The sequence below is a fragment of the Taudactylus pleione genome, unplaced genomic scaffold (genome assembly GCF_031769625.1).
Source record: "Taudactylus pleione unplaced genomic scaffold, aTauple2 ptg000378l, whole genome shotgun sequence".
NCBI classification, from domain to species: Eukaryota; Metazoa; Chordata; class Amphibia; order Anura; family Myobatrachidae; genus Taudactylus; species Taudactylus pleione.
This window is the reverse complement of record NW_028284779.1, coordinates 1,714,600-1,731,530: the sequence shown is the minus strand read 5'-3', so window position 1 is coordinate 1,731,530 and position 16,931 is coordinate 1,714,600. Positions and strand designations below refer to the sequence as shown.

The 16,931-nt window shown below is 51.0% G+C and overlaps 1 protein-coding gene across 1 annotated transcript in view; it reads left to right on the top strand.

Annotated features, from left to right (window-relative positions):
* The first annotated feature begins 11,276 nt into the window (after positions 1 to 11,276).
* AARS2 (alanyl-tRNA synthetase 2, mitochondrial) overlaps positions 11,277 to 16,931 on the top strand; it is a 49,760-nt gene continuing 44,105 nt past the window's right edge. The window contains exon 1 of the mRNA XM_088445345.1: positions 11,277 to 11,510. Within this exon, the coding sequence (XP_088301471.1) occupies positions 11,295 to 11,510 (216 nt within the window). The 5' untranslated portion in view covers positions 11,277 to 11,294. The remainder of the gene's footprint in view (positions 11,511 to 16,931) is intronic.

Genomic DNA, 16,931 nt, shown 5'->3' with positions numbered 1-16,931 from the left:
GGTCCTGTCAATGCTGTCCTGGCCCTGTCACCGCTGTCCTATTCCCACTATCCTGTGCCTGTAACTTCTGTCCTGGCCTTGTCACCGCTGTCCTATTCCCACTATCCTGTGCCTGTAACTTCTGTCCTGGCCCTGTCACCGCTGTCCGCTGTGGGGATACCACTATCCTGTGCCTGTAACCTCTGTCCTGGCCCTGTCACCTCTCTCCAGTCCTTGTCACCTCTATACTAGTCACATTTGTCCTGCCCCAAACCTTCTGGTTACTATCTCGTTGAACCTCTGTTGCATGATGATGACATTGCCTTTATTACAACACAAACAGGTGGCTTCCGGACCATGTGATCTCAGCATGAATAGTAATTACCGACTCAAGACACTGCCTGTCCTGGGAGGATTCATTTCTTCAGCATGGAATTTTACATTAAACCACACCCCTTGTCACAAGGTTACACCCACTTTTCCGGGTTCGCGCACATAGGGCCACTTTCACGCTTTTTTCCAGGCCACTTTAAATTCCCAATCCGCCCCTGCCAGTCCCACAATCTCCATAGTGATTGTGTCCTTCTAATATATATGTAGCATGGGAAGGTAGACTGTCTCTCTGTTTAAGTGTAGCAAGCACAAGGGTGGCTGACAGAACACGTCAGTGCTGCTGCAGTCAGATCATCAGTCAGGTCACGCTGGGTGTTTCTGACAAGACTTGAGCTGAATGCAGGCAATTTCATTAGCTTGGGCCCCACAAGTAATGATAAAATGACTTTAAATTATTTGCAATATGAAAATCTCATTAAAGTGTTAAATGTTTTCTAATTACGTATGTAATGTAGCAGGGGACTACCAATGGGTATGTACAGTAACAGTATTCATAATGGGCATATCAGATGTGGAAGGCTGTTTACCGTTCATTTCCTGTTCTAATCTGGACCACAGTAAACACCAAGGGGTATATTTACTAAAATGAGAGTTTTTAGAAGTAGAGATGTTGCCTATAGCAACCAATCAGATTCTAGCTATTATCGTCTAGAACAGTGTTGGCTAACCTTGACACTCCAGCTGTTATGGAACTACATAACCCAGCATGCACTGCTACAGTTTTGCTATTAGGGCATGCTAAAACTGTGGCAGGGCATGCTGGGATATATAGTTCCACAACAGCTGGAGTGTCAAGGTTAGCCAACACTGGTCTAGAAGGTGCTTCTTAAATGTTAAGTAGAATCTGATTGTTTGCTATGGGCAACATCTCCATTTCTAAAATCTCACTTTAGTAAATATACCCCCTAGCCTTATAAAGAATTTATCTTGTAATCCACAGGTTCTCAAACTCGGTCCTCAGGACCCCAAACAGTGCATGTTTGCCAGGTCTCCTCACAGAATCACAAGTGAAATAATTAGCTCCACCTGTGGATATGTTAAAATGTGTCTGTGAGTAATGACTACACCTGTGCACCTGCTAAGTGACCTGGAAAAAATATGAGATATGGTAAGAACTTACCCTTGTTATCTCTATTTCTATGAAGTCCATAGGGTTCCACAGGATGCCTTGGGGGGGGGGTATAGGTGTGACGTCAGTCGCTGGGCACCATAGAGTTAAGCTTTTCAGCCTCCCAGGATGCACTAGGGTCCCCCTCCTATACCCCGCCCCCGAGCCAAGGCACCTCAGTTAGTTATCATGCCATAGGCCGGAGGAGGAGAAGGAAGAGAGAGAAAAAAGATCTGGACACATACAAGAATCACATTCTCACCAGAGGGAGATGGAAAACCGGTGACCAGAGCAAAGCCCATCTGCAGCACAGGTGCGACAGGGCAGGAGTCCTGTGGAACCCTATGGACTTCGTAGAAATAGAGATAACAAGGGTAAGTTCTTACCATATCTCATATTTTCTACTTCAGGGTCCAGAGGGTATCCACAGGATACCTTGGGGATGTCCCAAAGCAGTATCCTTGAAGGGTGGGGACGCTCCTGTGCAGAAAGGAGAATCCGCCGCCCGAAGGAAGCATCCTGAGAGGCGAAGGTGTCAAACCTGTAATACCTCACGAAGGTATGGACAGAGGACCACATAGCAGCCTTGCAGATCTGAACTGCCGAGGCACCACGTCGAGCTGCCCACGAAGGACCCACAGACCTAGTGGAATGAGCCTTCAGAGAATGAGGAACCGGTAGGCCTTCATGAAGATAAGCTTCAGAAATAGCCATACGGATCCAGGCTGCCAAAGTTTGCTTTGAAGCAGGCCAACCCTTTTTACGGAAGCCATAGAGGACAAACAAAGCGTCCGACTTCCTAAACGAAGAAGTGCGGTCAACATAAGTCCTTAAGGCCCGCACAACATCCAAAGAGGCCTCACCCACGGAAAGACCCGGTGAGTTAAAGGCCGGAACAACGATTTCCTCGTTAACATGAAACTGGGAAACAACTTTGGGAAGAAACTCGGGCCGAGTGCGGAGCACTGCCCTGTTCCCATGAAAAACCAAGAAAGTGGGTCTACAAGAAAGAGCCCCTAACTCAGAAACACGTCTGGCCGAAGCAATAGCCAGAAGGAAAACAGTCTTAGCTGTTAGCCATTTAAGATCCACTGAGCCCAGTGGTTCAAACGGCGGTCCTTGGAGAGCCCTCAGGACCACAGCCAGATCCCAAGGCGCCACAGGTGGAACAAAGGGCGGCTGAATGCGGACAACACCTTGCATAAAGGTGCGCACATCCGGGATTGTAGCAATCCTACGGTGAAACCAGACAGACAGGGCCGAAACCTGTACCTTCAAAGAAGCAAGGCGAAGCCCATGATCTAGTCCCGCTTGCAGGAAGGCGAGAATCCGTGACAGACGAAACTCCCGCGGTGCATAACCTCTCGGTCGACACCACTGGAAGAACGTATGCCACACGCGATAGTATATCCTCGCGGAAGACGGTTTCCGAGCTCGCAACATGGTACGCACCACAGAGCTGGAAAACCCCCGGGACCTCTGCATGGCCGTCTCAACAGCCACGCCGTCAAAGACAGCCGAGTCAGGTCCGGGTGAAGACAAGGACCCTGAGACAGAAGGTCCGGTCATAGCGGCAACCGCAGAGGACTGTCCACGGACAGACCCTGAAGGTCTGAGAACCAGTGCCGTCTGGGCCATGCGGGAGCTATCAACAGGAGCGTCCCTCCTTCCTGTTTGAATTTCCGGATTACCCGTGGAAGAAGGGAGACCGGAGGGAACAGGAATGCGAACAGGAACGTCCACCGGACGGACAGAGCATCCACCAGAGACGCCCCTTCGTCTCTTGTACGAGACCCGTACACCGGCAACTTGTTGTTGTGCCGGGACGCCATGAGGTCGATCTCTGGAAGACCCCACCTGTCCACTAGCAGTTGAAAAACGTCCGGGTGCAGGGACCATTCCCCCGGATGAACGTCCTGGCGACTTAGAAAGTCCGCCTCCCAATTTAGCACTCCCGGGATGAAGACCGCTGATATGGCCGGAAGATTGCGCTCCGCCCAAACCAGGATCCGAGAGACCACTACGAGAGCCGCCCGACTGCGGGTTCCTCCTTGCCTGTTTATGTAGGCCACGGTGGTAGCGTTGTCCGACTGGACCTGCACCGGGAGACCCTGGAGAAACCGATGTGCCTGCTGGAGAGCATTGAAGACCGCTCGGCGTTTCAAGATATTTATTGGAAGCTCCGCTTCTGTCGGCGTCCACCTGCCCTGGAACAAGTGTGGACCCGAAACTGCTTCCCAACCCCGAAGACTGGCGTCCGTTGTCAACAGGACCCAATTTGGAACCCAGAACGGACGTCCCTTGTTGAGGTGGGTCGTCTGTAACCACCACGCAAGGGACAGGCGAACCTCCGGGGTGATCACAATCGTCTGGGACTTCAGAGACTGAGGCAGCCCGTTCCACTTGGACAGGATCAGGTGCTGCAGAGGTCTGGAGTGAAACTGGGCGTATTCCACCATGTCGAACACCGACACCATGGAGCCCAGTAACCTCATCGCCGAGTGTAGGGACACACTGCGCACCCTTGACTGTAAAGCAGAGATCTTGTCCTCCGTCACGAAGATCCTTTGCTGTCCCGAGTCCAATAAGGCTCCAAGATGCAGAATCCTCCGAGACGGGATTAGAGTGGACTTCTGCCAGTTGATTAGCCAGCCGTGCCGTTGCAGCAGTGCAATGGTCAGGTCCAAGTGGCGTAACAGGAGCTCTGGAGATCCTGCCACCAATAACAGGTCGTCCAAGTACGGCAACATGCGGACTCCCTGCAGCCGCAGAGAAGCCGCCATGACCGCCATCACCTTGGTGAAAACACGTGGTGCTGTCGCCAGGCCAAAAGGTAACGCCCAAAACTGGAAGTGGTCGCTGCGGATTGCAAACCTGAGGAACTGTTGATGGCGCAAAAGAATAGGGACATGCAGGTAAGCGTCCTGTATGTCCAATGACATCATGTAGTCCCCAGGTTCCAGCGCCAGAATGATGGACCGTAGGGTCTCCATCCGAAACTTCGGAACCCGCAAAGACTTGTTGAGTGCTTTGAGGTTGAGAATCGGACGATACGACCCATTGGGTTTCTGTACCAAAAATAGATTTGAATAGAAACCCTGGCCCCTCTGGGAGAATGGAACAGGCACTATAACTCCAGCCTGGAGCATAGTGTGCAATACCTTCCACAGCTCCGTAGCCTTGTTCCGGTCTGATGGTAGACCCGTGGTGAAGAATCGAGCCGGGGGTCTGTGCCGGAAGGAGAGGGCGTATCCGTGGGAAACCACCTCCAGAACCCAAGTGTCTGTCGTAGTGGCCGACCAACACTGGGTGAACTGCAGCAGGCGGCCTCCCACCCTGGGATCCCCCAAAGGGAGACCCGGACCGTCAGGCCGCAGGCTTGTCATCTGGCTTGGGGGCCGGACGTCTGGTACTCCATGCCTGCTTCCGGGGCTTGGCCGATTTCTTAGGGCCAGCCTGTCGAGGAAACGACTGTGGTTTGGGCCTGCCCTGGGCCCTAGATGACCGAAAGGACGATGGTCCAGAACCAGAAGGAGCAGCGGCCGATGGGAGACAAGCCGATTTGGCTGCCGCCAGCGTGGCCACAATCTTATCCAGATCTGGACCGAAGAGAACTTCTCCGGTAAACGGCAACGCCTCCAGACCCTTTTTGGAATCTGCGTCCGCCTTCCAGGATCGCAGCCACAAGGTGCGACGAGCAGCCACTGCTGCTGAAGAAATTCTAGACACCAGAGTACTAATGTCTAGGGCCGCCTCATTGATATAAGTGGCCGAATCACGGAGATTACCAATCAACTCCGCCTGTTCGGCCAGACAGTCGGAATCAAAAGAAGCCTCTAATGAATCCGCCCAGCGCTCCATCGCTCTGGCAACCCAGCAAATGGCCATAGCCGGCCGTGCTGCCCCCCCCCGCAAGGGAATAAGCGGACTTCAGGCAGATCTCCACCTTGCGGTCCGTAGCATCCTTAAGGGAGGACATAGATGGCATCGGCAATGTGGCACTACGGACAAGATGGGTCACGTGAGAATCCACCTGTGAAGGGGATTCCCACTGTGCAAAATAATTATCCGCGAACGGATAAGCCACCGCCAGGCGTCTCTGCGGCTGGTATCTTTTGCCAGGCTGTTTCCACGCCTCCTCTAAATGGTCCACCAACTGACCCGAAAGAGGAAAGACTGTGGCATCGCCCTTCACATCTTTGAAAAAGGCATACTTAGATTTAGCCGCTGGGGGAACTTCGTCCTCAATCACCAAGGCTGTGCGGACTGCCCGAATAAGTCCAGGAATATATACTTTGGACTTAGCGTCAGCGTCATTAGTATGGAGAGGTTCCTGATCGTAAGGATCCAGAATCTCCCCATCATCAGACGTCCCCTCGTCATCCTCATAAGGAGCCGACAGAGACGCCACCGGCCATTTATGCGGCCGCATCACAGACTCCCCCTGCAACACATCCGACAAGTGCTGTACAGAACTCGTCAGGGAGTTAACCCACGCTGGCTCCTGAGAAACCGGGAGTGGGGAAATAGGGAGACTGTGGGGTACCACCAATTGTCGTGGGAAACCCTGCCTGGGTGACGACACCACTGACTGCTGGGATAAACCCATCGGTGTAAACGCGGGCTGCGGAGCTAACTGGCCCACTAAGGCTGTAAGCGCCTGAGCGAAACAAGCCCAGGGCGGCTCCTATACCGGTGCTGTAACCGTAAGAGGGCGCGCCATGGACAAACACTGCCGGCAAAGGCCCTCCGCGCTACCCCCCCCTCCGCTAACGGTACTTTACATGTAGTACACTGTAGCCGGAGGGGAAAATCACTTTCGGACATGATGGCACCACGTATGTGACCTCTCTCACCAATTATATCTTAAATAGGCGAGAGACCACCGTGCAGCACCGCACCGCAAGGGCTTAGCAGAAAGAACAGGGACAGTAATAAAGCTGACAGTTTAGAGAAAAGTTACAGGCAGCAGCGCTAGCACAGTCACATACAATGCAAAGAAAATCAATTCCTGCACTAACAGTGCTGATCACTCAACTACGCAGACACAGGGCCTGGTAGGACACAGCGCTGCATACACAGACCTGACCACAGCGGAGGAGAGGTATGCGGGGGGACCCAGACCACGATGCTTCCTTCCAGACTTCCAGCAGCGTTCACCATGCGTTCTGGAGAAGATGGCCACCGAGGAGCAGAGAGGAGGCTTGCCTGGGGGAGGAGCGCTGCCACAGGACCAGTCGGCAGCATGCAGAGAGGGCTGTGTGCAGCGGGGGAGGCGCCGGCTGTGAGACAGGGAAGGCGCGCTCCCCTGGCATGCATTTAACCCCTGGGACGCCGCAGCGCTACCGCTCTGCTGCGGTCCGCTGTCCCAGGGGGTAGTGGAAAGCGCAGGTTGGTCGCCTGGCTCCACGCTGCAGCCAGTCCCCAGGGAGCCCCGTGCCTGTGGACTTAGGACCATGTGACCAGCAGGGACCCACCACGGGACCCCGCTGCTTACCTTTGTCCCCCTTGGATCTGGCCATGGTCCGGAACATCTGGGGTCACCGCTAGCTGTGACCCCAGATGCTCACCAGCATCCCCGGATCGGTACCGGCGTTCTGGTACCGGCGGGGGTGTAGGGAAGACAGCATGGACGTCAGGACTGACTGTCCATGCTGTACATCCAGATGTGCAGCCACAGCTGCACTGAAGAAAGCTTCAGGGGCTCTTCTAGCCCCCACTCCGACAGGTGCACCTGACTCCGGTCGGGCACCAAACTAAACTGAGGTGCCTTGGCTCGGGGGCGGGGTATAGTGCATCCTGGGAGGCTGAAAAGCTTAACTCTATGGTGCCCAGCGACTGACGTCACACCTATACCCCCCCCCAAGGTATCCTGTGGATACCCTATGGACCCTGGAGTAGAAATTAGACCTGTATGTGCAGGGCCAGCTCCAGGGCTAACAGCGCCCTGTGCTGGCCGAGTGGTCTGCGTTCCTAAGCAAAATTGGTGGCGTGGCCTAATTACAATAGGCCACGCCTCCTACGTGACATTATCTGAGGGGCGTGCCCGCATAGCACGCCTCCAAATAACGTCGTGCTGGGGGGCGCCTCACTAGCTGGGTTTCCCCCTGCCCTCTCACGGCACGCATGCGCGCAGCATCCATTCAGACTCCAGGCACTGCCACACAGCTGCGGCGGTGGGGGTCCCCAGACCCCCCGATTTGACCACTCGCGGGCCTCTTCGCCCCATGGGTGGAACAGCGGGACAGTACTGTCCCGTTGAAATCGGGATGCTGGGGAGGGGTGTGCCCTCTATGGGCGCCCCCTACACCCATAAAGCCAGCCCTATGTATGTGGTCCTACGGACCAAATTTGAAGACCACTGTTGTAATCATTCCACAAGCTTTAGAATTTGCAGAAGTGGATATTGGCTATTGTCACGCCTGGTGAGACACCAGAGAGTTAAGAAAGTGTTTTTTAAGGTCCGGAGCGTGACCGTTATATACTGTGCTTAGAATTAAAGCATGGTAGTCTATGCGGGGGCATAAAGATATATCCTTTTTACCAAAAGAGTGAAAGCCGCTGAGGTAGAAAATCTTTAGTTTGGGTTCAGATAAAGAGTAGATTCTACCATATGGAATGAGTCCCAGGTAGAAGGCCAAGGGGACAGTCATATGCCATGCAGCGATTTTTCATTCTGGCTTTGTTGAAATTATCCTCAAAATCCTGGGCTGTGTAGAAATTCTGTAGGAACAGGGGTCATGCCTATGGAAAGAAATACAAGCAACGTATCTGTATGGGAACATTCATAAAATGCAAAGAGAAATTTATGGTTCTGGTCTCTTATACCCCTTTTGTACCAGAGCAAAAACCTGGGTTATTGCTGGCTCTACCCGGGTCGCAGCTCAGTGTAAAAGGGTCAAGTGACCCGTCAATCCAACCCAGGTAGCTACCAGGATGGACCTGGGTAATGGTGCAGTGTAAACAGCGCAACCCGGGTTATCTGACCTGGGTCATGCCTAAAATTAGCTGATTGGTGGTTGTGCAGCAGTCACCTCCCACTTTTTATGACCTCACAGGTTTAGCAGGGCAGACCCAGGTTCAGTGTGAACGGGGCTGACCTGAGTATAACCCAGATCGATGGTGCTGTGTATACGATGGCAGACCTGGGTTGGAACCATGTCTGAAAGCCCAGGTCGGACCCGGGTTTTTGGTGGAAAAGAGGTATTAGTTAATCCTGGTATCATGCAACACCAATGCCTGGTATCATGGCATTCCAAGCACGTACAAAAAGTGGGAAGTGGCCCAGTTTGAAAACCAAGGACTCGTTGCCAGCGGCAATAATAGCTAATAGCTGGGTCTCCATGGTAACTAGTTTATAAGTGGTATAGGACAGATCAATGGACTTCAATGAGACTGGAAAGGTTTTGAGGATTATGTTGTTCAACAAATGAGTTGTGTAGAAAATGTCCCATGGACATTGATGCACTGATATCAGAGGTGGCCACCATCTTGTTTAGAATTTCAACAACACGGGACACGGTAACCTTTAGTAACCTAGCGTTTCCCACCATTAAAGTCAATGGTGGGCTACGCTCATTGGCTGAGAGGCGGAGGCTCACCTCTATAGCCAATGGGAAATGCAGAGGCTGTAGCATCATTTGCGAAGTACCACCCTTGAAGAACGGTACAATATCCAGTGGTCCGCGTTTTTAATTTTTTATATTAAGAAGACGATGGATGCCTACATGGAATGAAGAGGACCGGAACCGAGGGGTAGGTATGTGTTTTTTTTTACAGGTATCGATGTGGATTCTACAAGGGGACAGACCGGTGCTAGGGACAAGGTAAGTATGTAGTGTGAGTGCAGGTGTTAGTGTATGTGTAATAAAAAGTCTAAAACCTTTGGTGTGTGTCCTGTCTTTTTTTCAATATTTTTTTTGCAGGTGAACTAGAGGTGCCAGCAGGCCCTTAATGCCCCGCATGCTGGTACTTGTGGTTCTCCTAGTACCAGCATGCGGGGGAGGCTCGCTTTGAGACCTCTATTTCTCCTGTAAAGGACGATATTATTTTATCTATTTTTTACACAATCAACGTGGCACCCTCCGCCCATGGGTGCCGGGGATAACCTCGAGCTGTCAAGCCCAGGCCTGGGATGCCCTGCAGAGGGGAAACCCCTTTATTGGGGGGTCCCAACCTTCCCAAGGATCCCTGGCCTGGGTTAACTATTATGGTCTGATGAATGCTTTGGCCAGGGGAACCTCGTGAAGGGGGTCCCACGGCTGCAGCATTACACCCCCACTAGGAGTCCATGCTGGTTGTGGCTAATACAGGGAGCCCCTACTCATTTTGTCCACCGTATTTCCACAACCAGGACCGGCTCATTGAGCCTGGCACTGGTTGTTGAAAATACGGAGGATCCCTACGTCTTTTTCCACCCATGTTTTCACAACCAGGACCAGCTTAAAAAGCCTGGTGCTGGTTGTTCTTTTAGGGGGGACCCTATTTAATTTTTTTATTATTATTTATAACATTTTACTAGCTCTTTAAAGATAGAAGCTTTCACTGATCTGTGAAGGTTTCTGTCTAACTCGCACCTTGTAATGAAAGTGGCATTACAAAGTGCGAGTTTACATGCAGTTTAACTTGCATGCCAGTTAAACTCGCACCCTATTACATGTGCGAGTTGTGGGACAAACTCGCACCTTCAAACTGTGCGAGAAGGTGCGAGTTCGACTCACACAATAAACTTGCACCCTATTACATTCCGCCCAATATTTCAGGAGATAGTGAGGACAGGGCTGCATGTGACAGGTACAATGACATGATATGAGGAGGGGAATGGAGACAGCAGGAAGTCACAGACTGAAAGTTATATAGTGGAAGGAGCCGGATCCCCCAGCAGCACAGTGTATATCAGGAGATGAGTCATGTGTTAGTGAGGACAGGGCTGCATGTGACAGGGGCAGTGACATGATGTGAGGAGGGGAATGGAGGCAGCAGGAAGCCACAGACTGAGAGGTATAAGGTGACAGAAGCAGAGTCAACGCAACCAGCAGAGTAGAGATGTGAGGCTTGTGTCAGTGATTAAGCATCTACCAAGTGACACAATTATAGCAGCAGAGTCAGTTAGCCTTTGTGATGTGCAGCTGCATGTATTTCCCGTTATTACCGTAATTCAGATCTTGCTTATTTTTACCACAATGGGCGTTACCATAAATTAGCAAGGTTTTCCTGCCCTCATAACATGTGATTAATTAAATCAGCTGATATGGGAAAAATTCAATTGTTTTTTGGGCAGCGATTATTAATGGGCACACGACGAACCAATTCAATTGTTTTGGACGCCCAATTCAATTGTTTTGGACGCTGTGGTGCCCAAAAGCACCAGCTTTAGCCATGTCAAGCGGCTAAACCAGTTTAAAGTCCTGGTTAGGGCGCCAAAAAATACCACAGATTTTTCACACATTTCTGCTCACCACCTCAGGAGACTGCGAGCAGAAACGCGTGCGCCTGCAGCACTTGCGCCCGCCCGGAGCAACAATTGAATTGCTCTGTCAAGCATCCATTACTTAATGCCCCGATAAAAACAAATGAATCCCCCCCATTGTGTTGTTTATGGTTTTCTACAATGTACTTAGTTGTCAACAATTTATAATAAAATCACAGACACTGAGCAGATGCATGTATGATGGACAGAAGCACATCTCACCCACTGAATTTCTGCAACTAGTTGTTAAAGCTATAGGAGTTATTGCGCATGCGTGGCTTAAAGAACAATTTGGAACCGACGTCACTGGCTTAGTGACCGTCACGTGTCCTTGCCATTCCCAAGATGGCGGCCACCTGGCGGCTACTCCAGGCCCCTGCAACCTGGATTCACCACTGCCACCGGCCTCTCTCATCGGCCGCCTCCCCGAGCTCAGCAGCCATCCGCAATACCTTTCTGCGCTATTTCGAGGAGCAGAACGGACACAGACATGTCCCCTCCTCCTCCGTCCGACCCCGGGGAGACCCCAGTCTACTCTTCGTCAACGCCGGCATGAACCAGGTGCCGTCACGTGACCGCAGTCACAGCGCCCTATTGGCTGTTGAGAGGAGGGCGGGTGTTAGGTTGTCATTGTGAAGGATGCTTAAGGCGGGGTAATGCGGGTGATTGACAGTAGATGTAATTGAGTTCTATAGTATATCCTCAGTCATTCATTCTCATTGTGTATATACTACTGTATAATATACCCCGGTGTCTATACATCTATATATGGAGGAGTTATTTTATCCCCAGTATCTATACAACTATATGGAGGAGTTATTATACCCTTAGTGTGTAGTAAATTACTATATGGGGGAGCAATTATACTTTCAGTGCCTATACTTATATATATGGAGGAATTATATTTCCAGTGTCTATACTTCTATATGAGGGGGATTTATGATATTCCTTTTGGCTATACATCTATATATGGAGGAGTTATTTTATCCCCAGTGTCTATACTTCTGTATATGGAGGAGTTATTATATATTCAGTGTGTATCAGGGCTAGACTGGCCATCGGTCGGCTCGAGGAGGGTGGAAGTGCCCCCTCCACCAGATACATGTTATGCGCTCAGGGGGAGGGAAGGGTAATTGGCAGTGATGGGCCGGGAAGAGATGGGGGCGTGCCGCGAGGTCAGGACTCCCGTGACTCGCAGCACGCCCCCTTCGCGAGTGCCCGCGCCTAACGAGCACACAGGGGAGACTGCCAGGGCTGAGCCACAGCCCCAGTCAGTCACTGGTGTGTACATACTACTCTATATGGGGGGGGTTATTATACCTTCAGTGTCTACACTTGTGTATATTTGGAGGAATTATATTTCCAGTGTCTATTCTTCTATATGAGGGGGACCCCGGTGTCTATATATGTTTATATATATATATATATATATATATATATATTTGTATAACACCTGTCCTTGTGTATCAATGCCTATTTCCCTATAGATTGTAAGCTTGCGGGCATGGCCTACCTACCTATATATCTGTTATTACCCAGTTTTGATCTATTATTGTTCCCAATTTTACAGCGCAATGGAATATGCTGGGCCATACTTGCCGACAACCAGCTCCAGCCTTCCGGGAGGGAGCTGATTGTCGGCTAATAGCGGGGGTGGCCAGTGACGTCACATAAGGGCGGAGCCGGGAATGGGGCCGGCCATTGACGTCACATTGGGGGTGGAGCTGCGCAATTGCCTCATCGTGGCCCCGCCCCCTCTTCACAATGCCGTTATTTTCGGCATTGTGAAGCAGGGGGCGGGGCCACGATTACGCAATTCAGCGCGAATCGCATCACCACCCACCCACCCCCCTCCTGCTGCGGGGGCTTCTAGTTTTTTCTGGGGGGAGGTTAGGAAGGTCGCAGGCTTCCGGGAGGCTTGCCTGCCTTTCCAGGGGGCCAGAAGAGGCACCCGAAAGTCGAGAGGCTCCCGGCCAAATCGGGAGGGTAGGCAAGCCTGTGCTGCGCTATATAAGAAACTTAATAAATAAATAAATAACAGAAATATAAATATATATAGTGTTAATTCTAGCACCCTGCATCTGTCACAACCCGTGCAGTTCCTCTTTACTTCCTGGGGTGTCGCTCTCTGGTGCTTCTAGCACACTAAGCTGAGGCAATAAAACTTCTGATATACAGACCAGCGCATAGGCAAATGCAGGGGGGGGTTCCGTCTGCCTGGAAACCCCCCTCCCCAGCCCACACCCTGCCCACAATAGAAGTAGTAATGTAATAGAATCTTAGTAGTCCTGCATGTTCTTCACAGTATCACAAATGAAATAATTAGCATCACCTGGGGATCTTTTAACATGTGCCAGTCAGTAATAAATACACCTGTGTACCAACTAGAAGATCTGGAAAACCTGCACTGTTAGGGATGTGCTGCTATAGATCCCAATATGTACATATATGTCCAGGGCAGTGTTAGGTTATACTGCTGCTCCCCCAGACTCCTGGACTTGCTCCCATGCTCTGGAATGGTGCCCACATCTAATATAAAAACATTCAGCTCTGGCAGGATGGCCCTACTGCCGCATCTGATCGCTTACTGTGATTGCTTGTATATGCTGGAATTATGACAGACGATACACTTTGTATGACGCATATAAAAGCTGGATAAGTGGTAATTATGCCCTCTTCATGGACTGGCCACACTCACTCTAAAATCATTCATTTGGAAACCCCCCTCTAGAAATCCTGTGTTTGCCACTGCAGCGTGTGCTAGAAGCACCAAAGCAGAGAGCGACACCCCAGGCAAGAAAGAGGAACTGACAGGTGCATGGTGCTAGACTGAACATATACATAATCGTGTCTCACTGACTGCTCAATGCCCAGCCCAAACCCATGGACCTAGAAAAATGTAATTCGGGGAGTATATTCCTTCCATGACTTGGCACCTACTAAGCAGGTTTTTTCGACATTTGACCCCTTAAGGGGGTGAAAAGTAGTAAAATGTTTCCTCCCGACCAAGGTGATTGGGTGACAAAGCAACATGTCCCAAGTGCTGTGGGACTGTAAGCTCATTGGGCTCGATTCAATTCAGCGCAACGCTGAATAGCCCCGGCAGGGAGCTCCCGGAGCTATTCAATTCATCTCGCTGTTTGGTCCGACAGTTGCCAGTTAAGAGCCGAAATCAATTAAAGGCGAAAAGTTGCGGCCAGCGAAATGCATTCGCCGCTGCAATCTTTTCACCTCATTCGCCTGTTGAGGCGAAAACGCATATGTGCGAAAGGCGAAACTAGTGAAACGGACAGCTTATTTTGGGGAAATCAGCCTAACTGACCCAGGGAATCAATATAAAATTGTATTAATAGCCGTAATAAAAGTATTTAGGGTTCTTAAATTGAGTGAAAGGATTGTTATATGCATATTTGAATAAGAGTGGAAAAATGATCTAAAGCAATTTCTTTTGTGAAAAATAAATGCTGTACTTGAATCGGGGGTACATGTAAATGGGTACTAGTATATTTTTGGGTCTCTAAAGTGCCTTTTAAAAAACTTGAAAAAAAAAAAATAGGGCTTTTGCAAAACATTTCTCCTGCCTCTGGGTGGAGAAACTTTTACGCCTGTTTTTGCCTATGCACTTTTCGCACATGCGAAAACGTCCTGGAATTGAATAGGGCCACACGCGGGAATGTTGCGAAAACATCGCATTAGCGAACGCTTTTTTGCCGCTCGCGGCTTTTGGCCTCTAATTGAATCCAGCCCTAAGTCGGAGAATGTCGGTTCTCGCGACCTAACATGGGTGTTTAGAAGCGAGAACCGTTATTCTCCGAGCAAAGTGCCGGGCGCGCGGCTGTTAGTGCCTCGCACAGGAAAACAGCCGCGCAGCCGGCACTTTTGTTGGATTTCTCCTTGCACCCTCAGGGAGGTGCGAGAAGAAATCCTTTAGTTGAACCAAACAGCGTGGTGAATTGAATAGCTTCGGGAGCTCCCTCCCACGGCTATTGAGCATCGCACTGAATTAAATCGAGCCCACTGTCTGAGTCGAATGGCGGCTTCAGAGGCGGGGCTGCAGCACAGTCCAATATTCAAATAGGGGAGCCCCACCAGGAATTGGTATGAAATACCGCCGGCCACATGGCCGGCGGTTCGATTCCCGGCAGCGGCAGCCCGACATCAGCAGAGATCCCGGCAGCGGAAGGCCGACAGCGCTGGAAATCCCGATCGTGGCTAGGTAAGTATTGCCTAACCTAACCGCCCTAACCCTCCTTAGGGATGCCTAACCCTAATCCCCCCTCTAAGTGCCTAACCCTAACCACCCCCTTCCCCGCTGCCTAACCCCCGGGGGGGTGCCTAACCCTAATTCCCCCCCCGGGGTGCCTAACCCTCCCTCCCCCTAGTCTAACCCTCCCGGGGAAGTGCCTAACCCTAAGTCCCCCCCGGGAGCCCTAAACCTAACCCTCCCCCCCCCCCCCGCGCGGCTCTCCGCTCGCGGCGCCATCTACATCTACATCGCCCGGCATTTCACCCTTGCCGGGATATGACAGTCGGGAAGCCGGCTGCCGGTATTTAGGCAGTCGGCTTCCCGATTGCATACCCCCCCACCAACTGCCAGTTGATGTTTGGCAGCATTTGGGGTGGCAGTTGGTGTGGCTCCCCTTTTTGAATATTGGACTGCGCTGCAGCCTCACCCCTGCTAAGGACTATAAAAAAAGTTAATTTAGTTAGTGCTCCATTTACTAACGAGTTTTTGCTGTTTAAACTCTGTTAGTGATGATTGTTCCTGATATTTCTTATTGTATGTATAGGGTTTGTATATATAAGCGCTATTTGTTAGCATTTCCCCATGAAATCAGATGGTAACCTGTATTTAAGAATGAGCGGTAATGATAACTTACCGTTCGTTTTCCTAAAATGAACTCTCCAGGTGGGTGCTGGCTGCTTTTAAACAGCGCTCACAAGCGCGGTGGTCTGTTGGTCCATCCAGTCCCTCCGGTGTACAGCACCCGGTGGACCTCCCCCCGATGCACAACAGCTGGCGCCCGCCCTCCCTCCCTCCAGCAGCAACTGGCGGCCCCCCTTCCACCCTCCTGTAGCAGTCTAACATGCGTCTGGCTTTATCCCTGCCAGGCAGATGCAGTGTCAGCAGCAGCATTACTTACCAGCAAACAACACTGTGTGCCTGGCTGGGGAAGTAGGTTGCAGAGTTGGTGGAGTGCACCCATGCAATTAGCCGGTCGGGAAGCACCACACACATAAAAAAAACTCCATAAAGACTCCGTTGTCCAGTCTCACTGCGCATGTGCCAAGCAAGACACACACTGTTCATGTCCCAAACAAGGAGGAAAATATCATTTGTCAGCTAAGCTGACATAGAGAAACAGCGCTGACAGGGAAAATAACATTAGCGCCTCCTGCAGGCAAAGACAATAATATAAAGGTAATAAAATTATAAATAACTCAGAGAGTGAAAAAGATATTTAGCACTACCCTTAAAACTTGTTAGTAAATGAAGCCCTGAATCTTGAGACTAGGGGGATGCAGACGGGATGCCGATGGTCTAATTGCCGACCGTCGGCATCCCGACTGTTTAATCCCGGCAGGTGTCTAATGACCGGTGTCGAAAACCCGACGCCGGTCATTAGACCTATGTCGGGAGCCCGACACCCAGCATCTCGATCGAAGGTAAGGCTCCCGGGGGGATTTAGGGTTAGGCACCCCCCGGGAGGTTAGGTTTAGGCTAGGGGAAGGGGGGTTTGGCACCCCCCCTCCCCCCCGGGAGGTTAGGTTTAGGCTAGGGAAGGGGGGGTTAGCTTTAGGCACTTAGTGGGAGGATTACCGTTAGGCACTTGGGGGGGAGGTGAGGGTTAGGGTTATGGGGTAAAATTAGGTTAGGAAATACTTACATAGCACGATCAGGATTTTCACCCCTGCCAGGCTCACGCTGTTGGGATTTGAACGGCTGGCGGTAAATCGTATGTATTCCAGACTAGCACGCTC